Here is a 25,849-nt window from a genome sequence, read left to right on the forward strand (position 1 = left end):
ATGCATCAGATCTACAGCTGCAGCGATGAAAATATAGAAGTTTTCACCACCGTGATTCCTTCCAAGGGTGAGTACAATTGCCCTTGACTGTCCCTCGCTCAGCGTGGCGTCTGATGCGGGAGGGTGAGGACCCTCACGTGCTGTTTCACTACGGGGGACCCTCGGGGCCCTGAGGTCGGATGACGGGTCCTCGGTTTGGATGGTATTGGGTTTTTTTTTTTTTTTCTTTTTCCTTGTTAAAAGGAGACACAAGGATAAACATCAATCATTGACAAACAATCCTCTATCAAGGGGGAGGGACAGGAGGGCTGTTCCATACCCGTTTCGCAGGCACTCAGTGCCGGCACCCCAACAGGCGGGGTGGAAGTGACAGCCAGTCATTGTGAAGGAAACAGGTACGAAAACCAAATTCCCAGGACAGTTAGACAGGTTCATCTTCTCCAGGGAGCAACTGGCTTCCGAAAAGAGAACCCAGCTGGCTCAAAAGTACGATTTCTAACTATGCCATCAAAGGCTCCCAGCAGCGGCGATCTGAAGTCCAGCCAAGCAGTTGAATAGTGCCCGGACCCCATGCTGGCCTCCCGCAGAACCCCCGGGGTCACCCTGCCTAACCCGACCTGGCCCTGCATGCCCAAAGGTGCATGGCCTTATGGGCCCTTTATCAGCATTAAGTCCCGGGAAGGGCTTTGTGTGAGCTCAGTGGATCCAGAAGGTCCCTCCTAGGCAGCTCCCTCACCCCTCCAAAGCAGGAGGCCCACTGTCCTATCGCCTCTGCTCTGTCCCTGCAGACCCTGATCTGCCCCAGAGAGCCCCTGGCTCAGGCTCAGCCCCGGTCTCATTGTCAGACGTGAATGAAGAGGGCTGGATGTTTGCTGGTAGTGTGAGACCTCATTCAAACTATTCCTTTCTTCCTCTTCTTCCTCCTGTATCAGCCTCCGACAGGGCCAGGGCTCAGGGGTGGGGGGAAGGGCGAGCCTCAGCCTGGCCACAAAGAGACAGCCCACAGAACAAATCAAGCCTGAGATATCTACTTCCAGAGAGACAGAGACTGAGAGACAGGAATAAAGATCTGGGAATCTGCCCACGTGTAGGAGTTGAAATTTTCTCCGCAGATTCTGAAAGTCAAAGCTGACCCTCTGACCCAGCAGTTCCATTTTAGGGTAAAAAGCCCAGGGGTACTCTCACTTGTGAATGCTCACAGTGGCATCCGAACTAAGAGGATAAAAATGGAGAATAACCTAAATGTCCATGAAAAGGGGAATGGATAACGTGGTGCCATCAAAATATGGAATTCTCCACAGTGGTCCACAAAAAAAAAAAAAAAAAGAAAGAAAAAGAAATAGATTTACGTAGGGATGGACATAAATGAATAATTTTATTTTATCTTTTGTGACGCTGGGGAGGCAGCCCGCTAGGCAAGCATTCTGTCACTGAGCTCTGCCACTAGCCCCATAAATGCATGTTGAGTAAGGAGGTGAAAGAAGCAGGTTGAGAAATTATACATGAATGAGAGCATTTCTGTAAATTTGGAAATACAAAATATTGTTTCTGGATACATATCTGGAGAAAAGTATGAAAACAAACCTGAAAGATATAGATAAAATTGGTGATCTCTGTAGCCATGAGGAAAGGGAGAAGTAGAATCGTGAGATGTTTAGAAAGGGAACCTAAATTTTCCTCTAAATTTTACTTTTTTTTATGAGGAGAAAGCAAATTGGAAGCAAAGATGAAAATGTTTTAAATAATGTAATTAAAAATTGTTAAAAGGGAGAAAAAGTCAGTGACAGAGTGGTTAAGAGACTGCTGCCACTTCTGTGCTATGTGATCTTGACTAAGCTACTTGACCTCTCTGAGTTTCCACTTCTGTAAAAGTGAGCAACAGAGCTCTAGCTCCCAGGATTATTAGCATGGGGAATAAATGAGTTAATATATCAAGTGTCTAGAACAGTAACTGACATGTACTAAGTACCGGTGAATACATCACTTACAAAGTGATTTCTATTTTTACTGTAAGTGGAGCAATGAATGTATTCAAAGATAAATATTTAGTGCTGTATTCCTTCCTTGCCTTTTCATTCATGACCGCTTCCCAGTACTAAACCCAGTACTCATCCGTATTCACAGACATTTCACAGCTCAGAAAGCTCCTCTCTAGAAAAGGAGTATATTTGCAGTTTTCCACTGGGATCATAAATGGGAGTCCCTCCCCACCCCCCTTCCACTTCTCTGCCTCCTGTGGCTTCTCAATGCCTTCAAGCAGAAGGCTCTGGGTGAAGGAAGCTGGTACCAACGACCTTGAGTCACTGCTGATGAGAGAGGTTGTGACCCTTCCTCACAACCTGTCCTAACTGCAGAAATGAAAGTTGTCTTGACTTTACCTAACAGGAGTCGCCCTCCCAGATGGGCCCTTTCGCAAAGGCCATGGATCAGCCATGATTATCAATGTGCAATAACCCAAACTTGCCAGGCATAAGTTGGGCAGTGCAGCCTAGTGGTTACAAAGGTGGGCTTTGTTCCACCATTAACCGAGTGGCCCCTCAGTGCCCTCAGGATCCCCATCCCTACAGTGGAGTTATTGAAGAGTACGAATCATCTCCATGTGAGCCAATATTACTTCTACCACGTATTACATTCCTTTTTCCAAGACACACATGTTGGGCTTGGTCTAATATCTACATATTCAAAAACTGATCCGTCTTGATACCTCACAAAATACAGCACTAGAAAATGCTGTGGTGTTTCTAAAGTATTTTAAAGACACAGGACATGGGCCAGATCTGTAACTGAGAGCATGTGTGTATGATCACTTTGTAGACAAAAAAGAGAGCCCTTTAAGGAAAAGATTTTTTACAGACACAATTCACAGTAAATACAAAAGATAAAGGTTGTGGTTTTACTAAGAAGTTGCACCAGAAGTTACTTCCTGAGCTACACCAGAGTGGATTCATTTCTGGGTGGGACAGTACTGTGGCTTCAAAAACAATTATTTTGGGGATAAGCAACAATAGGGAGGGAGAGGTGAGGGGAATCAGGAAAGAGCAGGGGGAAATGGGGAAGTTTTGGGAGAAGCTTAATGTCTAGCAGAATGCTACACTCTCCAGACATTGACCTACCACCTGTCCTTATCATGGTGACAAAGTCCTAATAATCACCACTAATTTGTGGGAACTTGCTCTTTGCCAGGTCTGGGCAAGGGTTTATGAAGTTCAGTTCAATCCTTGACAGAACATTCTGAATTAGATGCCATTGTTATTCCTGACATGATTATTTCCTATCTTACACATGAGAATAGTGAGGCTTCCAGAGGGTGAGTAATTTGCCTATCACACAACTGGCAAGTGGCCAAGTTCAAATTCACACCCAAGTGGAGGGAATCTGGAGCCTGGGCCATTAACCAGCACACTGTCCTGCAGGCTGCAGGCTGTAAGGGCTTTGCAGAAGATAACAAGGATAGCACTCATATGTCACTTAACGGATATGTGATAAGAAGTCCAAGTCGTTTCAGTTCTAAGCAAGATAGGGACGTGGTAGGATTTCAGTTCCAGTAAATTGCCCTAGCAGTAATGTAGAAAATAGATGCCTCGATGTCTCCATTTCCAATAAAATTCACACTTTTTTCCCAACAAATTAACATAAATTTTTATGGTTAATTGATTTCTTTAAACTTTTTTTAAAAATTGTGGTAAAATATACATGTCACAGAATTTATCACTTTAACCATTCTAAGGGTGTTGTTCAGTAGCATTATATACATTCAGTGTTGTATGACCTTCATTGCCATCTATCTTCAGAAAATTTTCATTGTCCTAAACTGAAAACCATGTTCTCACTAAACATAACTCATCATTTTCCCCATTCTCCCAGTTCCTTGTAACTTCCATTCTACTTTATACCTCTGTGAATTAGACTACTCTAGGTACCTTGTGTAAGGGAACAATAACAGTATTTATCCTTTTGTGTCTCATTCATTTCACCCAGCACTTTTCAAGAGTCATATGTAGCACATTTCAGAATTTCATTCCTTTTCAAGGCTGAATAATATTCCATTGTATGGCTATACCACAAATTGTTTATCCATTCATCTGTTGATGAGCTAGCTGAGCATTTGAGTTGAGTTCCAACTTTTAGCTGTTGTGAACAATGCTACAGTAAACTTTGGTGTAGTCAAGCCAAGTAATATCTTAAATTGAATGGAACCTTGCCTTTTCCCATCCCCTCCTCTATAACCCTGTTCTGAATCCAAACCGCCTCAATGTTTTTAGGGTCATGCTCTAAAACTTTTTTTTAAATCTCTCTTTGCAGTGACCAGTCCATCCAGGAGAAGAGTCAAAAGCTCTCAACACCTCTTGACCAAGAATGTAAGGAAACTTTAGTTTTGATCCTCTTTGGCTGCCTTTCATTACAAAAGCAATGCCGGCTTCTTTACCCCTCTGCTGTCAACAACAGGAGTGTTCTATGTCCCGTGTGCTGCATTCTGTCCTCCACTTAGCTGAGTAACTGACAAATGTCAATCAGACACTAAACAGCCCTGAAGTGGACTCCCCTGCTCTGTTTTCTCCAGACACAAAGTGTAAACCCTGCTTTACATGCACATTTTGTTCTTGGTTAAAAAACGAGTCCATGGCACGGACATAGCATCCCTGACCTAAGGGTTCTCCTATTGCTGGCATTACAGTTCCATTTATCACTATTAGAAATAGCACAGCAATGAACTTACCTGTGAAACATACGATTCTTTTGGATTAATTCCTTGGTGCATAGATCTCAAAGTAGCATTAACGAGTAAAGTTCCATCCCAAGAACATGCATACAAATATACCTGCACACGTTCATCAAAAATTTGCATTTCTACAATGTGAAAGATATTGCACTAGATGCAGGGATTTGTGTTTTTGAAATATGACTTCTGCTTATAGTTTTGCCACATCCTTCCAGAAATCCTGAACAACTTTTGGGCTTCTAGCAACGCTTTCCATTTACCTCCAACTTCACCACCATTGGCTTTCATTTTTTATAATGCCTTGCTTCTCTAATATGTATATGTAGTAACTTGAAATTAGTTTACACCTCTTTAGAGCCCAATAATGTTATGTGTTTTTCATTTTTATATCCATTTCTTTGTGTAAAAACTATCCATATACCTTTGTACTTTAAGAGGGAAACTAATTGCTACTTAGTTATTCTAGAGTTTCTATTTCTATCAGAATTTTTCATAAAATACTATTTTGGTTTATTAAGTATGTCAAATTTTCAAAGCCTATTCTCTATTCAGAAAAAAAAAATTAAGTACTGGGAATGATATCAGGTCTTACTTTAAATATAATGCTTTTAATTTTAAAAAGCAGTATGTGACCATTATAAAATGTCAAACATTACAAAGATATAAAATATAGGATCACAAAATCCTGAGACGCTATAGAACATAATGGTTAGATATGTGAACTTTAGAGTCAGATTGCCCAGTTTTAAATCCCAGTTCTAAAACAGGCGTGGTAGTGCATGCCTGTAATCCCAAAGGCTTGGAGGCTGAAGCAGGAAGATTGAAATTTCAAAGCTAGCCTCAGCAACTTGGTGAGGCCCTCAGCAACTTTGTGATACCTTATCTCAAAATTTTAAAAAATAAAAATAAAAAGGGCTGGGGATGTGACTTAGTGGTTAAGCGCCTCTGGGTTCATTCCCTGGGTTAAAAAAAATATATATCCCAGTTCTATCAATCTCTAGTTATGTGACCTTGAACAAGTTGCTAGCATTAAAGTGGGGATAATAAGCATACATATCTCAAGAACCATGGAAAGGAGCAAGTGACTTAATATGTATAAAATGTTGAGTTCGGAGACTGACACATTCAGTAAGCATTGGTCGTTTTTTAAGGGACATTTTCCCATATATTATAATTATACTTTATCATCTGATAATATATTGTTTTGCAAATTGATTTTTTATTTCATTTAACAAGCGATCTTGAACATCTTTCCATGCCAATTAATAACCTGCAGATCAACCAGGTCCTGTGGCACATGTCTGTAATCCCAGTGGCTCAGGAGGTTGAGGCAGGAGGATCAGGAGTCCAAAGCTAGCCTCAGCAACTTAGCAAGGTGCTAAGTCTCTAAATAAAATACAAAAAAAAAAAGGCTGGGGATGTGGCTCAGTGGTTTAGCGCCCCAGTACCAAAAACAACAACAACAAAAAAAGCAGATCTACCCATTCTTAGTGACTACAGAGTATTCCAATGTATAAAATGAATTTACCAAACCAAATCTGGATGCTTTTAGTTTCATTATTTGACCATGTCATCCATAAATAGCATTCCTCCATTTTTTCTATTAAGAAAATGCCACAAGGGGCTGGGGTGGTGGCTCAGTGGCAGAGCACTTACCTAGCATGTGTGAGGCACTGGGTTCAAGTCTCAGCACCACATATAAATAAATAAAAGGTCCATTGACAACTAAAAAAAATGTTGTAAAAAAAAGAAAATGCCACAAGAAATATTACTGGAAATTTTTTTATTTATTTATCTTCAAAATGTTTTTTAAAAAATTTTTATTTGTTCTTTTTAGTTATACATGACAGTAGAATGCATTTTGATATATATATATATATATACACATACATACATGGAGTATAACTTCCCATTCTTGTGGTTCTACATGATGTGGAGTTACACTGGTCGTGTATTCATACATGAACATAGGAAAGTTATGTCTGGTTCATTCTACTGTCTTTCCTATTCCCATGCACCTTCCCTTCTCCCCCATTCCCCCTGTCCAATCCAGTGACCTCCACTCTTCCCCTCCCACTTTGTGAATCAGCATCTGTATGTCAGAGAAAACATTTGGTCTTTGGTTTTTTGAGATTGGCTTATTTCACTTAGCATGGTAGTCTCCACTTTCATCCATTTACTGGCAAATGCCATAATTTCATTCTTCTTTGTGGCTGAATAATATTCCATTGTGTATAGGTATCACATTTTCTTTATCCATTGCCTTGTTGAAGGGCACCTGGATTGATTCCACAGCTTAGTTATTGTGAATTGAGCTGCTAAGAACATTGCTGTGGCTGTTTCACTATAGTATGCTTGTTGCTGAAAGCTCGGTCCTTGTCCCCGATGCCAATCCAATCATGAGGACACAAGTTTTGAGAAAAAGGAAAAAGATAGTTTATTGCTTTGCTAGCAAAGGAGAAACACAAGGGATTCCTGTCCCAAAGGCTATGATTCTGTCCATCAACAGGAATAGGGTTGTTTTTTTTTTTTTTTTAAAGAGGTAATTCAGAGAAAATGAGATTAGGGAGGAGAGATCAGGAAGGAGAAGGTTAGGGTAAAGAAGATCAGGGAGGAGAAGATTAGGGAAAAGAAGATCAGGGAGAAGAAGGTTGGGAGGAAAAAAAAAAAGACATGTAAGTTTCAAAGCCACAAGGGATATACTCAAAGCATCAAGTGAACCCCTGTTACATGCTGATTTTGTTATGCTGGAATTCAGGACCCCCAAAGACTACCAGAGACCCAAGATCGATGTAAGCAGCAAAGAGGTGTTTATTTCGAACTAGCTCGGTCCTCTGCACGCACACACAGCAACTGGTGACACTGAGAGGCCCCGAGCCCAGGGTTTGCAGCAGTTTTATACATTCTTTGGAGAGGGCAGGGACTTCACATACATCATAGCATCTCTTAGCAAATCATCACACACCGCGAGAAAATCAAATAACAACTCTAAAACATGATTAGCACATTCACTGGCGGGAACAAGTTGGGTAGGGGTGATTGGTCAGTACAAAAGGGGTATTCATTTGAATTGATTGGTTTAAGCCAAGAGGGGTGTGAACTACATGGTTTCCCAACTTGTTATCAACCACCATAAAATACTGGGAGGGTCATCTGGCATCCCAGGTATTTCCCTGTCTCATGCTGATTGGTGGCTGCTAGGGGGCTGCTATGGATCCCCACCTAGCCTGACTGAGTCAGGGACACCTGGGCAGCAGATCTCTCCTGTAGATAAACAACTTAGCAGGGTGGGAATGTGCCTAGGAGTGCTCTGTGGGTTTTTCCAAGGACTAAGGTCATGTCCCTTCCTTGGACAGGCTTTGCTCTGAGGTAGAGGCTGGTTTTTCAATTTTAAGTCCTTTGGGTATATGCAGAGGAGTGAGATAACTGGGTCAAATGGTGGTTCCATTCCAAGTTTTCTAAGTAATATCCGTACTGCTTTCCAGAATAATTGCACCAATATGAAGTCCCACCAGCAATGTATGAGTGTTATCTTTTCCCCTACATCCTCACCAACATTTATTGCTACTTGTATTCTTTTTCTAAAAAAATTATTTTTTGGTTGTACACATACCTTTATTTATTTCTTTATTTTTATGTGGTGCTGAGGATGGAACCCAGGGTCTCACACGTGCTAGGCGAGCGCTCTACCTCTGAGCCACAAACCCCAGCACTCCCACCACTTGTATTCTTGATGATTGCCATTCTGATTAGAGTGAGATGAAATCTCAGTGTAGTTCTAATTTGCATTTCTCTAATTGCTAGTGATGTTGAACATTTTTTCATATATTTGTTGACCATTTGTATTTCTTCTTCTGTTAAGTGTTTTTTCTTCAAAATGTTTTTAAGACAAATTTATAGCTATGGAAATGCTGGGCCAGAGAGTATGAATGTTGAAAACAAATTATAGCCGTTGCCGAGTGCCTAACAACTTTTTATTTTTCAGGTCAATTGCATGCCTTTTTGTAAAGACTTTGAAAATATTTTACACATTAAGAAAGAGAGGGCTGGGGTTGTGGCTCAGGGGTAGAGCGCTTGCCTAACATGCATGAGGCATTGGGGTCGATCTTCATCAACACATAAAAATAAAAATAAGATACTTTGTCCAAAAGAAAAATATATTGTGTCCACCTAAAAACTAAAAAATAAATGTTTTTTGTTTTTTAAGAAAGAAAAAGAAGGGCTTTTAACAGGTAGAAAATTTGACTGTAGGGCACAAGATTCTATCTATTTCATGCTCCCAAAGTCTAGAAGGAAAGTTCTTCTGATCTTCTAGAAACAGTGGGTGAGGTACTGCCCAAAATGGAAAGGGAAAGAAATGTTTGAAGGTAATTTAGACCTTAAGGCAATTTCACAGATCTTTTGGTCTTTGGATGGAGAAGCTTCTTGTTTTCAAATATTCATTCTCCCTCAGGGCAGGCGGCTCAGTGATGCCCTCTGCCTCTGAGTTCTCCTCTGAATCTCTAATTTCCCCCTAACAGTTGCCCAATCCCTCCTCTGCTTTTAAAATCCAATCCCCAGTCACACAGCACAGGCAAATTAAAAGAAACAGGCCTCTTATTCCACCTCCACCTCCATCTTTTACAGGTGGGGATAGTGAGTCCCAAGAGGAAAGAACTGTCTCTGGTCTCATTTCCCCAACCAACTGGCTCTTGGTCCTATTTTTCCTCTTGAGTCCTTTTTGTCTGCTCCAATTTGGTGGTCTGGGAGCAATTCTGATTGATTATCTTGCCTGGGAAAATTCATCTTATTTTGCAACCCTACCAATCAATATCTACAACTTTCTTTGGCTGGGAATTCTTGTTTGTATCTCCTCCCACCCCTTGGGCAAATATCTATTTCCTCTCTGACTTATCTTAACGCCAGGGCTTCCTTCTTCTCTGACTCTTCTTGAGTTACATCTTTCCCTAAATCTAGGGCACAGTCACATGTCTAGGAAGACAGTCTGATCTGTGTCTGTTTGTCTGCCTGTATATCTGTCTTCTTTTATTCCTCCCTCCTACCTTCCTTCCTCCGTTCTTCCTCTTTTTGATTCTTTGGCTACTTTATCATACTGATGTCCAGGGATGTCTCAGGAGTAGCTCCAGGGAATAGGCTTATACAAAGGAATGGTTCAGTTAAGCCTTTTGGCATGATGGAGCCACTTCCTCTGTGATTCACAGCCTCTTCACAGTGAGCAGAATGGCTGTCATCAGGAAAGATGGAAAAAGGAGATTGCAAATGTTACATTGTCCCCAGATTTCAAGCTTGTGGGGGAGGGACTTGTGCGGTGAGCTCCTGATTTTTTTTAAATGCACTGAGTAATCAATTACACTTGAAAATTCTTATCTGGATGTAGGCACTTGTGTGGGTTTAGGCAGAGCATTCACTTAGGAGGCATGAAACCATGGTTCACATTGGCTCTGTTTCCTTACAGCCCTGTGACCTTGGTAAGGCACATAACCCATCTTGGCCTCATTTTTCCTCTGTATAAAATCAGAGAATTGGATTAGAACATTTCTGTGGATCTTTTCAACCCCAAATCATGATGAATCTCCACTATCTAGGTATTGACTGTCTTTCTAACTCCATACCGGCTCTCCAGGCTGGCAGATAAGCAGAAGTGTCCATCTCAGATGTCAGAGGAGGAAATGAATCCTGAGGCTTCTGGGTTAGCCTGCATCTTTGCTCTTTCTATTTCTGACCTCTCCAAGATCAGCAGGGAGGCATCCGTTTATTATAGTAATGCTTGTGGCTCCAATATATTCCCCTAAATTTCAGTAAGCATTTTAATGACCTAGGAAAGGAAAATTCTAGCATTAAGCCCTTTCCCCTTCTCTTTCTTCCCCATTGATATCTGTCAATCCCACCCTACCTCTCCAATCTTACCCTTATTCTCAGGGTACTAAAGAGCCTGCTCTCAGGCCACTTTGTTCTAAGATCACCAGTAACAAGCCCAGACTAAGTGCTATAGACCAGAACATGAACCAGGCTGTCAGGAGATTGCTATTGGCACTTGGGGGAGGGGCTGGAGAAGATACCTTAAAGAGGCGCTTGGCCCTAAGTGCTGACCTGGGAAGTTGCTGGTCTCACCTCCACCCCAGGAAACTTCCTCAATGCTGCTGGGTGAGCAGCTTATGCTCCTTTTCTCTCTCTCCTCCTGTTCTCCCACCTCACTGTGCAGGAAAGGGATGGGAAAGTGGTATTTCTTGTTCCTGCAAGGGAACATTTGCCTCCCCTTCAAAGGAGGAAATAACGGAAAGCAGTGGAAAGTCTTCTCATAGACTCCCCAGGCTTTCCCATCCTGCCTCACTTTCTCCTTCTACAGGATGGGTGTGAAAACACCACCCAGGTCCTCACTCCTCCTCCCAGAGGAATGCTGGGCGTGTGGAAATAAAATCAGGCACCCCTGTCATGAATGGTTGACAGTGAAGAGCCCTGACAGTGCCAACGTATTACAATAATATTAAAGATTTAATTTTTCTCCACTGCATTGAAATGCTACCTTGTTCTCATATTTTTTTTTTTTTTAATTCATTCATTTTTGCTTCATCATCCCGTAAAAGCAACAGCACTGTTTGCGTGTGGACAACTGATCCTCATTCTGTCCTGGAGATTTACATTTCCAGGGGTTCCTGATGCCACACAGTACACGTGTCCAGGGGATAGGGCTCAGAACCACCACCATTAATCCAGGAAATTCCAGATCCTGGGTAACATCATGGCAGAGATCAGTGCTACAAGGAAGGAAGGAGAGTGGAGATGAGCAGCTCACACAGAATGTGAGTGTGGTGCACTCACCACTGCACTGACACACACACACATGAGCTGGCCCAGGGAACTAGTGCCACCCTCAGCTGCACTGCAGGCTTGCTGGAAACCCAACGCGATCACCACTTTCTGCACTGCCTCAAGGGAAAAATAAAAGGGATTTTCAATGCCAGGGAAGAATCCTAAATGCTCCTGAATTTTCTTCAGCTTTTTCCAAGGCACAGAATGAGAGAGTCTGGGTCCCAAAATGGACCCAAGATGATTGAATAACCCATTTAAGACCAAATGTGAGCTACGTCCATTTTTTTTTTTTTTAAGCAAAAGACTATTTGTGGTAAAGTAAAGCAAAGAGTGACAGCTTCTCTTATTTTCCTCTGTGGGTGACATAAAAATCTGGCCTTCAGAAGACTTAAAACCACTCTCAGTGCTGTTGATAAATATATGGCATGAAAAAAAGAGCAAAATGTGCTACTAAAAATCCTACTAATGATGGGCTTTTACTATGCCTCAGTTCAGCAAGGGTCAGCACTAATATCCCCTTTCCACATAATTATAAAGTGTCAGAATTGAAGTATGAACTCAGGTTGGCCTGACCCCAAATGGAGTTTTTAATCTTCATTAATAATCTGATAGCAGGGGAAAAATAATTATTGTCTTAATTTACATTTAATTATTAATGGTGTTCTGTATCTTTTCATGCTTATTGACCATTTATATTTCTACTTTCAATTACCAGATCATACCTTTGCCTCATTTTTCTATATCTTCCAAATCTAATTGATTTTTAGGACTTCTATGAACATAGAGGTAATTCTCCATTATATGTAACAAATGTTATATTGAGCTATATTCTACCCTAGTGTTAGTTGCTGTTTAATATATGGTTTTGATCTGCTGGTATTCATTTCCAGAAATGAACAGAGATCTATTTTCCCTAAAGGTCTGATATTTATTCCAATAATATTAAAGATTTAATTTTTCTCCACTGAGTTTAAATGTTACCCTATTCTCATATTTTTAAAAAGCTATTCATTTTTGCTTCAGCATCCCCCAAAAGCAACAGAATTGTTTATGTGTGGACAACCGAAGGGGATCTGCCAGAGGCTAGACTATAAAGAGATGAAACTGTCTGCCTTACTCACAAATGCACAGTGAGTCCAAGATCTGGTACAGACCGTGCCCTTGCAGGACAGCTGTGGATGGAAGAAGCAAGTGAATGGGTGAATGCAGACCTCAGCAAAGCTGCAGAATATTGGAGGTTCTAATGAGGTTCAAGGAGTGAGGACATTCAGAATGAATGACCCCAGTGTCCTGGATATGGATAAAATATGCAGGATCTGAGCCCAGACTCTAAGACTCCCTTCATGACTCTCCATATTAAGATAAAATGGCTGCTATTATTTGTCTCTGGTTTTTACAAGTAAATTATTTCAATGTCTTAACTATATTTGTCCTTTGGTATCCTCAGTATGGGTACCCCCTGGGGTACCCAAAATTTACAATATTCAAGTTCCTTATGTGAAATGATGTAGTATTTTCATGCTCCATAAGCTCCCTATACTCTAAAGCATCTGTAAATTACTTGTCACATAAAACAATGAAATGCTACGTAAAAAGTCGTTCTACTTATTATTTAGGGAATAACAAGAAAAAAAGACTGTATATGTTCAGTAATGACACAATTTTTTTTTCTTGGATGGAACCCAGGGGCACTCTACCGCTGAGCTACATCCCACAGCCCTTTTTATTTTGAGATAGTGCCTTAATAAATTGCTAAGGCTGGCCTTAAACTTGTGATCCTCCTTCCTTAGCCTCCAGAGTCTTTGGGATTACAGGCTTATGTTAACGCTCCTGTTTTGCCAGCAATTTTTGTTTGCTTGCTTGTTTTCTTTTTTAAAACCTGAGAATCAGTTGGGCCTCAAGTCTCTTCCTAGTTCTTCCTTCCTCTAGAGCATCCAAAAACCTTTCCTCTGCATAAACAAGGATGTTGGCCACTTAGCTACAAAGACCATAAGACCCTGGTTTCCAGACCATCTTCCCTTCAAATAGCCTGTCCTATTATCAAAACACCTCTGGCTGTGGAGCAGCTGTCCTGATGGCCCAGGCACGCAACTGTAGAGGGACCTGGAGAACCCTCACTTTCTTGCACCATGACACTATTTGACAGTCTGAAGTCAAGTTTTGTACCCAATCTTTCTTGCTGCTCCTAGCATGCACTGGAATGAGGAAGTCTGCAAAAATCCTTTTCCATACAGGGTCCATCTTGCAAAGCTCCAGTGCTAGGGCTGCAGGTCTTGAGCCCAGAGAGGAATAAGCTGACTGTCCCTTTTCCGCCCGGCAGGTGGTGATCGAGTCGGACCTCTACACTCCCCGGCCACTGGAGCTGCTGCCTCACCGCAGCGACCGTCGGGATGCAGTTGATGGCCGCAGGTTCGGCCGGCTGCAGAACACTAGGCCTCCAGGGGCGCATCCCACCAAAACTCCCGCCAGACCTGGTAAGTGAGTCCCAGCCCTGTTCCTAAACCGCGCTTCGCGCAGTGACCTCCATAGAGCAGGTTGCACGCCTATGCGTCCTGCCTGGTGTTTTCCAAAGGACCATGTGTTCCTCTGGCAGCCTCAGGCAGGCCAGGTGAGCAGAGCACCTTGGGCGTGGGGCGCCAGGTGAGCCAACACCTGCTCCTTTCCCACACAAATGCTGTTTCCACTAGGAAAGCACCTGCTCTCAGGCCTCACCCACAGCTGCCCTTCATAACACCTGCCTATAAAACACTGGCTTCTGCGTGTGCACCTAATGAAGTTGCTCTTGTCTACCATCTTGCTCCCCAGGGAGCAGTGCTATACGCAGGGGATGCAAATCATTACGCTCAGGGACATGAAAATCTTGACCCATGAAGCGTGAAGAAGTGAAGGAAGCTCACATTATTTACTTAACCCGTGTGTGTGTGTGTGTGTTTGCCAATTTACCAAATTTGACTTAATCTATAAAAAGAATTTAGGGGCAAATCTGTTTTGGAAACTGGAAACTTAACAATCTTACCTTGGTGGGTTGGTTTTTTTTTTTTTTTTTTTTTTTTTTTAAATATCTTACACCCAAACAGTGAAATAGGATTCTGCCTGTGGCCCACTCAAGTCTATGATGACATTTAGCCTTTAATTTTTAGCAGGTTTAGGATATTTCTGTTATGCCTACAACTTGAAGTTATTCATATTTTAATTCCAAAAATTCTAAGTAGAAAGTTCAGGGGGTCCTTCTCAAAACTTTTGTGCATTAACAATGTTATATTTTATAAGAACTTCAATAAGACTCCCTTGAAAGTGTCCCTTCACCCATCTTCTCTTCCCATCCACTCATGCTGCCCCTCTTGTTTTGTCTTGTTGTTTTGTTTTATTTTCCCTGGTTGGGTGCTAGGCTAGACCTCTAAAGTTTCTTTGGTCACTAAGAACCTGATCCTGCCCTTATAACTCTATGTATAAAAACACTCAAATTGAGCTCCCGTTAAGTGATTGTATATATGTATATGTATGTGAAGTGAAGGCATTAGGAAAACCACAATCTGCCTTGCAAATTAAGAGGAGATGATAAAATTTTTCTCTGTGTCTATGTATAGGTGAGTGGGTGGATGCATGTGTGTGGAAAGAGAAAAAGAGGCAGAATATTTCTATTTGCTACCAAATTGAAGTGAAATTCAAGAGCCATGCTTCTCAAAAATTAGTGTGCAAAAGAATCACCTGGGAGTCTTGTTTTTATGCAGGATTCTAATTTAGGAGAACTAGGTGGGCTCAGAGATTTTATGTTTCTAACACTCTCTATAATGTTGATGGTGCTGCTCCAGAGACAACAGATTGAATAGCAAGGATTTAGAGATGATCTAATGCAATGGTTTTCCAAGTGGGCCCTGGGAGCAAGAGCAGGAGCTGGAAGTTTGTTGGAAATGAAAATTTTATGGAATCAGAAACCTCCAGGTTATGACACATCAATCTGTGTTTTAATGCGTGTGCGCACACATGTGCACACACGATTCTTGTGCATGCTAGAGGCAGAGAACCTCTGATTTACTGCAGCTGCCCCTCTACCAATTTATAGAAGAAGAAACTGAAACCATAGAAGTTGTTTGACTTACCCAAGGTCACACTGCTTATTTGCCATAGCCAAGGTGAAATCTCAGGTCTCTGGATTCCCTAGCTAGTGTCCCTTCCCTCAGGGAATAATGTCTCCCCCACCATCTAGTTTTAGTCACTTTCAATACCTTTCTAAGTAATTTGTATCAGCTTGGACTGTCCGAGTCAGTCTTGAAAGACAAGAGCACCCCGTGATGGAATGGAAAGAATCTGCCCAGCACGTGACAGTCAGCTCATGCAGGGATGTGCTAGTCAGATGTAAAAAAAAAAAAAGGAGATTGAACTGGGCATTGATTCAATTCCTTCAGCCCCCAGTCTGATAGATTCCAGAAAGGATGGAAAGGAGGGAGCTTTTTTGAGACAAAGCCATATCCTGATGCCCTTCAAATAAAGGCTAGACCCCAATCCATAGGTGTTGAGTCTCACTCCCTCCTCTCAGAAAGCTGTATATCTCTGAGGATCTTGGATCTAGGGACTTAGCTGTATATCTCTGAGGATCTTGGATCTAGGGACTTAGCTGTATATCTCTGAGGATCTTGGATCTAGGGACTTAGCTGTATATCTCTGAGGATCTTGGATCTAGGGACTTGCTTTTTTGTCTGAGCCATAGGAGAAGGCTCTTAGATGCTGTGGCCTTTTTACTTGGGAGAGAGATGCTTTGAGGAGGCTTGGGAACCTCAAGGACTCTGAAGTCAGAAGACTAGGCAGGGAGCTCTCAGCTTGAGACCTCAGGTGCTTGGAAAAGAGATAGTTCTCACCTCCCAGGACTGGAAAAATCAGCTGTCTGTGGGACTGAATGAGATAATCCAGAGTATCTCAGAACCAACTTGTTTAGACAAGTGGAAAGCTGCTTTCTCAGCAGGAGCTGCTATTCATCATGCCAGCAAGTCTGGAGCCAGAGAGGTCCTTAACACCCTCTTGTTCTGCCCCACTCCTTTATACGCTGAACACAAACCCTGTCAACTACTAGGTAGGTCTCATCTTGCCCTGTTGTACTTACCTCAAGGTGCAGGATGAGATTCCCTGAATCTCAAGTATGTGGAGAACACTGTCCGTGAGGGGCCTCAAAATATCGTCCCCCTCCCTCTACAAGGCTACCAGCGTGGTCCTCCTGGAGCAGAAATCTGCCCTCATCATCCTTGTGCTTTAAGCACCTCCCTCCTTCCCTCTAGACCAACCTGGCCTCTCCCAGTCCACCTCTAGTGACACTCCTGTCCCCACCTTTCTATCAGTTAGGTAGATAGACTGAGCCGCAGTGTAATTCTGTGACACTTCTCATATTCCGCCTCTCTGGACTTTCACTGGCACTTCTCGCTCTATGGCTTACCTTTCCTGTCTCTCCCCACCTGGAAAATGCCATCTCTGGGTGGGGGTTGTAGCTCCAGGCAGAGCACTCGCCTAGCACATGGGAGGCACTGGGTTCAACCCTCAGCACCACATAAAAATAAAATAAAAATATTGTGTGCACCTAAAACAAAACAAAACAAAAAAATGCCATCTCCTCCTACCAGGCTGGGCCCTTTGGCCAAGCCTCCCCTAGGCCTGCAGGACCACCAAAGAGATCTCTTGACTACTCCATAATGACTTCCTTAGAATGGTTATGGATCTCTCTAGTTTCAGTTTGCTCAACTAGAAAATGCAAACTATCATATTTGTGTCTTAGTGTTGCAGTAAGGATTAAATGAGATACAGTTGTCCCTTGGTATCCATGAGGCATCAATTTTGAGGTCCATTCACCTTGGATGCCAACATCCACAGATGCTCAAGCCACTTATATAAAGTGGTGTCATATTTGCAGATAACCTATACTCCTCCAGCATACTTTAAATCATCTCTAGATTACTTTTAATAATATAAGTGCTATGTAAGTTGCTTTACTATATGTTATAGGGAATGACAAGAAATTAAGTCTACTCTGCTGGCCACTGTAATCCCAGCAGTTCAGGAGGCTGAGGCAGGAGGATCACAAGTTTGAAGTCAGCCTCAGCAACTTAGTAAGGCCCTAAGCAACTTAGCAAGATTCTGTTTCAAAAAATAAATAAATAAATAAAATGGGCTGAGGATGTAGCTCAATAGTTAAGCGTCCCTTCAATCCCTGAAAGAAAGGGGGGGGGATCTATTTATAGTCAGTACAGAAAAAAAAAGTGTTTTCAATCTATAGGTGTTTGAATCCACAGATGAAGAACCTGTGACTATGGAGGGCTCATTGTATTCATGATTTATGCTCAGCACAGTGCCTGGCATACAGAGACAAAGCTATGAGCTCCTGTTATTAATAGACATGCACCATTCGTTAAGTTTGATATCAGTAATGTTAAAAGGTAACCCCCTTAGATCAATTAAGTTTCGTAGAGTTGGGGCTGGGGGTGTAGCTTAGTGATAGAGTGATTGCTTAGGTACATAAGGCCTGGTTTGATCTCTAGAACAGCAAAATAAATAAATAAGAATTCTGTAGAGTTTGTTTAGGCAAAATGAAATAAAAATAATTAAAGAATTGGTCGTTCTGAGAATTCCAAGCAACAACATGATCATCTAAAATTTATAGTTACTCAGGAAGCTCAGGAAGGAGGATTGCTATGTTGCGGCCAGCCTCGGCAACTTAGCAAGGTCCTCAGCAACTTGGTGACCCTCTCTCAAAATAAAATTTAAAAGGCTGGGGAATGTAGCTTAGTAGAATAGTAAGTGCCACCAGGTTAATCCCCAATAATGCAAAAGAAGAAGAAAGAGGAAAAAAGAAGCAGCTGTTGCAGGCTTGGTAGAAATTACAAGTAGATTAGGGCATCTAGAATAAGCGTATTAGAAGATTCTCTGCACATTCATCTTATGTAGCCAATATCTCAGAATTCTGAACCAGTGAACTCCAGTTCTTCCACCAAATGGGCTGAACTTCCTACTGCAGATGCAACTTCTCTTGCTCATTTCTAGAGAGGTGTCCAGAAGTTCCAGGTTACCAAATTGATCCCAGGTATACAGACCTGATCATCTCTACCCTCTTGTGACCTGAGGTGAGGCCTTAGAAAAGAAGGAGGAGCTGAGGGCACATTTTCTGACCACTTTCTGCAGTCAGACATAGTGCCAAGTGCTTCCACATGTGTGGTTTTCAGAAACTGACTATTTTTTTTTAGAACAGTTTTAGGTTCATAGCAAAATTCAGCGGAAGGTGACAGATTTCCCATATGTCCCCCTCCCGCCTCCACACATGCACCCCTCCCCCCTCCACACATGCACCCCTCCCCCAGCTACCAGCATCCCCCACCAAGTGATATGATTGTTACAATTGATGGGCCTTCATTGACACCTGGATGGTATGTAGATCTTAGTTCCAGCCCATGTCCCCCACCTCCAGAAGAGTATCAGGGATGCAGGGATCATAACCCGACCTTATTCTCTGGTTTTGCTGCTTGAGAAATTCCCTTCTGTGATTGATTGGCTAAAAAAAAATAATTGATGCAGAACCAGGGGGAGGCAGAACTTTGAGTACCACTGAGTAATATCTTCTCTGTTCATCTTTGCAGTGGGGATTTCTGAACCCAAAGCATCCAATCTGTGTGGGAATCGAGCATATGGAAAATCGCTGGTAAGTAAAAAATAAGCCTGGTTAGTTAGAGTTGCTGTGCTTTAAACTTATCACTATCTCTGTTTCTCCTGAGCCATGAAGAGAGACTGAGTGTCCTTTGCCCAGGCCTGAGGATTATTAGAAAAGCGGAATTTCGGTCTTTGCTCCTAAAGGCTATTAATTGACTTTGGTTTGTGTGCCTGTGGCACATCACTGACTGCTTCTCTTTTCATCAAGAAATTCAGTTCTTAGGGAATCAGAAGCTGTGACCCAGCAGACAGCTCTTATATGGGGGTGGGGGGACGGAAACTGGTTTTTAGCATAAGCCCCACCAGATGAACATAGCTAAGTGGCAGGTGCAGCAAGAGGGGTAAAGAGATGTAAGATTCTCAAACACCACAAAAAACACAAAACCTTAGTGTCTTAGTCAGTTTGCATTGCTATAACAAAATAGCATGGACTTGGGGGCTGAAACAACTCTTCCTCACATTTCTGGAGGCTGGGAAATCCAAGATCAGGTGTCAGCAGATTCAGGTTGTGGTGAGGGCTCTCTTCCCAGAGTAAAGATGGCTGCCTTCTGGCTATGTGCTCACACAGCCTTTCCTCTGTGTTTGGAGACAGATCTCTGGAATCTCCTTTTCTTCTTATAAGGGTTCTAATCCCTCCGACAGCACTCTACCCTGATGATTTCATGTAAGCCTGATCACCCCTCATACTCTCCACCTTCCCATATCATCCCATTGGGGTTTAGGCTTCAGTGTGAAAGAAACAGCCCACAACAACCAGCCATCTCAGTATAGAGACTTCTGAGGCATCTGCTAAAGGTCAAGTTCTCTCAAAGCACACTCTGGGATTTGGAGTTTGAAGTGCAAGATGCATATTAGGAATGAGTAACAGGTGTAAGGAGGCAGGGTTTAGTGGAGGGAGTGGCTGAACCATGATGCAAATCCAACATCTCCTGTCCGGGAACTCTAGGATAAGTATTCCCCAACCAGGTCAATCTGAATTGAGCCAAAATGGTCAAGCTTTTATGGCCCCTCTTCCCTCCACCTCAGCATAGCATGTGGGTTGCCCCTTGGGCAAGGTGACCCTTTGCAGCTGAGGCACACTTAAAGAAGCCAAGAGCCTTCATATTCACCCTCTGTCCTTCCTTGAACGGGAATCAGGTGGTACATCTCCACATCTATCTCTTCTCCTATGTCACCTTCTGGGCTTGAATGTTGGGTTCCCTCTGGTTTTGCAGGGTCAGCAGTGACTGGAGTTGAGGTCAGATCTGGCACCCCAGGCCCTTTCAGTGTCAGCTCCCAAGATGTATAGATGGTACAATGTGAGAAAGAGACCCCAGAGGTTGTCTGGCCAGCCCCTCCTCTCTATGGAACAAATTGGACAGAGATGTGGGTACACGGCTCTTGGTCTGGGCAGGATACCTAATCCAGGGATCTGATTTAAGTCATCAGTGTACTAGGAAAACCACACAAAGGAGAGGAGGGGAAAGTTGTTGTCAGGTTGCTGGAGGGCTTCTCCAAACTTAAACTCAGGGGAAAGTGGGGTGACCAGGCAGTTGATGCCTTAGGTTGTGACAGAACAGCTACCCTTGGCTGAGCTGGATCAAGGTTAAGGGAAAAGTGAGTAGCTCATGACCTTGGATTACCTGCCCCCAGGCCTTCGGGTAGGCTCAGACAGCACCCTTGGCAGAGAAGCAGCTGCAATAACTGGCCAGAGGGAGCCGGGGTGGTATAGGGTAGTGATAGGTATGAGGTGATAGTGATGAAGAGGAGGAAGAGGCAGCATTTCCTACAGGCCTGGAAACAGTGAGGCTGAGTCCCACAGTTCATTACCCTAGGGCAGGAGAGCAATCCAGAACCCACACAATTCAATCTGATTCAATATAGACATGCACTGGGTGAGATGGGACAAGGAAAGAGGGGGAAAGGAGTGTGAACGAGGGCCTTTCCTCCAAAGCTAAGGAGCGGTGGGTGAACATTCGCAGGGCCACTGGCACCAAGCGGAGGATGTGCTTGGGAGGGACCACAAGGTGGCACAGTAACTCTGCCTACAACCTTTGGCCAGCTCAGGCGAGAAGGAGGTGGCAAACAGCAGTGCCCTTGACCTGGAATTTCCCAGTGATTTCAGGAATGTGATGACTTGAAGCCTTTGATCTGGCTTGGGGTGGAAGAACAAAGCATAATGTGTGTCCTTTGACAAGCAACCTCTGGACTTAGCTCTGGTTAGGCCATCAGTTAATTTTCAATTCAGTACATGCTCCTTGAGTCCTTACCACCTCCTGTAGAAGGGCTGAGAGGGGCTAACCAAATAGGTTAAGTCCCAGACTCTGCCACTCACCTGTCAATCTTTCTATAGACTAAGAGACTGGACAAATATATGAAGCAAATAGAGAATCTTAAAACCAGAGTGGGTGGGATGCCATAGTGTGTCACACAGATAGTGCTCTGGAGAGTTGGAGACAGAGAAAGAGCTGCTTGGTCCACCAGGCTGAAGGAAGGCTTCCTGGGAAAAGTTGCCTTGAAGGACAGGCAGAGATGAGACCTTGATCCAGAGAGTGAAGGAAAAGATACAGAGCTGTGAATAGCGTTAAGGAATGCAGGTCCACTCCTGCTGGAACAGGAAGTGGATCTAATGACACATGGGGAATAGCAGAAGGCTGAGCTGCCATAGATAGGGTTGAATCCAGTGTTGTGGAACCTTCCAGAAACGGCTTCAGAGTTGGCCTCAGTCTGCCCTGCTGTGGAAAGTCATGGCAATTCCAGGATGTAGGGAAGGTCTGATCCACAAACCAGGAGATCTGAGGTAACTGTCCCTTGGAGGCTGTAGCAGAGCAATTGGAGAGGCTGACTGTAGTGTAGGCAGCTTGTTCCAAGCCAGAATCTGAAGGACTTGACAACCGACACAGATGATGTTGGTGGGAGGGTGACAGCTCTCGTGTAAGACTGAGCGGCACTCAATTGAGAGACACTCAAGTATCTCTAGGCCAGTGGTTCTGAAAGTGGGATCCCAGGACCAGTAGCATCTGGGAGACTGTTTGCAATGCTGATGCTCAGGCACCCATCAGATCTGCTGAATCAGACTTTAGAGGTAGAGCCCAGCTCAGTTATCACAAGGCTTTTTAGGGCTAATACTGGACAAGGGTAAAAAGACAGCTATTGCCCAGGTAGGTGGTAGTTCCCAGGGTGGAACATGGATACTACTCAATTCCCTCTCCTTTCCTCACAACACAGATTCCTCCAGTGGCCCGGATCTCAGTGAAATCTCCGGCTGCAGCAGAGGTGGCAGCCACAGGCTCAGAGAACGGAGCTGTTCTGGGGAGAGGGTAAGTACGGTGCCTTCCAGCCCTGCCAGGTGCAGGGCTCCCCACCCAGTCTTGGTCTTGTGCAGGAGAGTAACAGGTGGCCTGGTTTTCAGACTCTCAAAATACTAAAACAAAACCCATGCCAGCTGTAGATTACCTTGTAATGAGGGACATAATCCTGGGTCTGGGTAGCGCCTCATCAACTGTTTCCCTGAGATTAAGCCGAAATGTTTTTCATGGTTTCCACTTCATTAACACCAGTCTTTAGGCTTAAAGAATTGTCACTTGGGAGGGTTTTTGGTTAATTAGATGAATGTAATTGCAAGCCATACTCAGAACCTCCTGTTTACCCAATGATGTCAGAAATGCCTCATGAATTCATTTAGGGGCCCCTGCCCACAGGTAAAGAAATGTATAAAATACTGTGGTTTCAAACCAAACTATAACCCCAGTGCTCCTGTTAACTCTAATCCAGAGCCAGCAGCTAGGGTAATAGGAGTGGCTATTCCTCAATGCCTCCTCACTGCCTTCAATGCATGAAGACAGCAAGAATCTGCAATTCATCTGCTTTCTAGCCTAGCAGTTCCACCCACTCCAACTTCAGGCAAGTTATTCTGCCCTGTACACCCTCATCTATTTAAAAACAAGCAGAAAAACAGGAAAGACAGGAATACCCATCCAGAGTGCTTATTGTGAGAGCTGAATGAAATCATGTGCTGAGAGTTTAGCTCAAACTGCTGTTAACATTGTTCAAGAAAGTTCAACCAGTAGTTGGGAAGCCATGTTCTTGGGAAAGTGTTCAGCACACATCCAAAAGACCACGTGTGAAAATATTGTCTTAGTCCATTAATTATTATTATTATTATTGCTACTAATAACACAATATTGCAGACTGGTTAAGTTATAAAGAAAATAGCCATTTGGTTCATGGCACTAGCCAAGGTCAAGGGGCTGCCTCTGATGGCCTTTTGGCTGGCAGAGACCCTGGCAATAAGATATCATATGGCTAGAGATAGGGAATGTAGAAGAGACCTAGCCAAATTTTTTTTTTAATATTTTTTTAGTTGCTGATGGACCTTTATTTTACTTATTTGTATGTGGTGCTGAGAATTGAACCCAGTGCCTCACAAATACTAGGCAAGCGCTTTTCCACTGAGCTACAACCCCAGCCCATCAAATTGTTTTTCTGGCACACCTAATCCAGAGATAACCCATTAATTGCACGAGTGAATTAATCCTGAAGGCAGAGCCCTAATTACCTCTTTAAAGTATTGCCTACCCCAAGAGAGAAGAGGGGAGGGGAGGGGAGGGGAGGGGGGATAGTAAAGGATAGGAAAGGCAGCAGAATACAACAGACATGAGTTTATCAATATGTAAAGCAATGAAGTGTAACTGATGTGATTCTGCAAGCTGTATACGGGGTAAATAAAAAAAAATAAAATAAAATAAAATACAAAAAAAAAGTATTGCCTACCCCATCTCTTAATGTCTTTTATTCCTTGTGCTTTTTTTATTAAATTATTTATTCTAGTTTGTTATACATGATGGTAGAATGTAATTCATTTCATATTACACATATAGAGCACAATTTTTCAAGTCACTGGTTGTACACCAAGTATTTTCACACTATTCGAAGTTTCCCTATCCATTCATCTACTGAAGGGCATCTGGGTTGGTTCCACAATTTAGCTATTGTGAATTGGGCTGCTATAAACATTGATGTGGCTGTGTCCCTGTAGTATGCTGTTATTAAGTCCTTTGGGTATAAACTGAGGAATTGGCTAGCCGGGTCAAATGATAGTTCCATTCCAGGGTTTCCAAGGAATCTCCATACTGTTTTCCAGATTGGCTGCACCAATTTGCAGTCCCACCAGCAGTGTATGAGAGTGCCTTTTCCCCCACACATCCTCGCCAACACTTGTTGTTTGTCTTCATAATAGCTGCCATTCTGACTGGAGTGAGATGAAATGTTAGAGTAGTTTTGGTTTGCATTTCTCTAATTGCTAGAGATGTTGAACATTTTTTCATATGCTTGTTGATTGATTGTATATCCTCTTCTGAGAAGTGTCTTAATGTCTAATAATGGGGATTAAATTTTAACATGATTTTTGGGAGGAAACAACCCATATTTAAATATAAATTATAAAAGCCAAATCATAGCCAGGTACACGCCTGTAATCCCAGCAAGTTGGGAGGATGAGGCAGAAAGATCACAAGTTTGAGGCCAGCCCCCACAATTTTGTGAGACCCTGTCTCAAAATAAAAATAAATAAATAAATAAAAAGGGCTGAGGGTGTGACTCAGTGGTAGAGTACCATGGATTCAATCCTTAGTTTAAAAAAAAAAAATGAAAGCTATGTGTCATTCAATGTATTGGGTCTTAACTGGAGAAAAGTTTAAAAAAATCATCATTTGGCTTGTATTACATTCTTGTTTACAAATCCTTCTAAGTGGTGATAGCTGTTATTGACAGCTAAGTTAGAGTAGACCAGCACAAACTTCACTGTGCCTTAACAGAGGTCAATTTTCAGGTCCACATAGCTGCATACAAAGGGTTCTCAAATGACTCTTTCTGTCAACTCAGTTATTCTCATTCCTGGACCTCAGTGTTGAAAAGACTTCTATTTTTTGCCTAAAAGGAACACCTCAGGAGATGCACATTTATTGAAGGTCTACAACATGCATGCACAGGGATGCTTAATTACCTCATTTTCCTCTCCACAAATGCCCTAGGAATTAGGTGAAATTATCCCCACTTTGCATAGGAGGAAGCAGGCTGATAAAGGTTAAGTCACTTGCCTGAGTCCCCTAGTAAGTGGAAAGTAGGATTCAACCCCGAGGCAAACACTCTTTCAGTGGCTGATGCTTTGGGGAATTTGCCCTTTTCTCAAGATTTCTCATGTGGAGGTGGGAAGGATGGGAAAATGGAGGTTTTACAAGGTCAGGCCCCAAAGATGGGGACAGGAGCAGAACATGAGATCCCATGACTCACTGTGCCAGAGTCATGTCCTCCCCATACCCTATAGGAGCCTCCCCATAGGGGATATTTTCTTGTGGGTCTCCCCCCCAAAACCCTTCAGCTCTGCAGAGCCTAATCACAGGATGGAGAAGCAGAGGAGGAGAGTGTCTGGTTCAGTGAAGTGATTACCTTACCCACCCCTGGCTTTTCTTTAGATCCAGACATCTCAAGAAGATGATGGAAGAGTATCCAACTCTCCCCCAGGGTGCAGAGGCTTCCCTGCCACTGACAGGCAGTGCCTCCTGCGGTGTCCCTGGCATCCTCCGGAAAATGTGGACCAGGCACAAGAAGAAGTCTGAATACGTGGGAGCCACCAACAGCGCCTTCGAGGCTGACTAG

General features: G+C 43.0%; 1 protein-coding gene across 1 annotated transcript; it reads left to right on the forward strand.

The window, feature by feature from the left end:
- Vxn (vexin) lies at positions 1-25,849 on the forward strand. Its single transcript, XM_026410006.2, has 6 exons — positions 1-67; positions 4,303-4,358; positions 13,851-14,004; positions 19,144-19,205; positions 22,421-22,512; positions 25,666-25,849. Exons 1-6 carry the CDS (start codon positions 1-3, stop codon positions 25,847-25,849), a joined length of 615 nt encoding a protein of 204 aa, XP_026265791.1.

This window comes from Urocitellus parryii, chromosome 7 (assembly GCF_045843805.1).
Source record: "Urocitellus parryii isolate mUroPar1 chromosome 7, mUroPar1.hap1, whole genome shotgun sequence".
Classification (NCBI taxonomy): domain Eukaryota; kingdom Metazoa; phylum Chordata; class Mammalia; order Rodentia; family Sciuridae; genus Urocitellus; species Urocitellus parryii.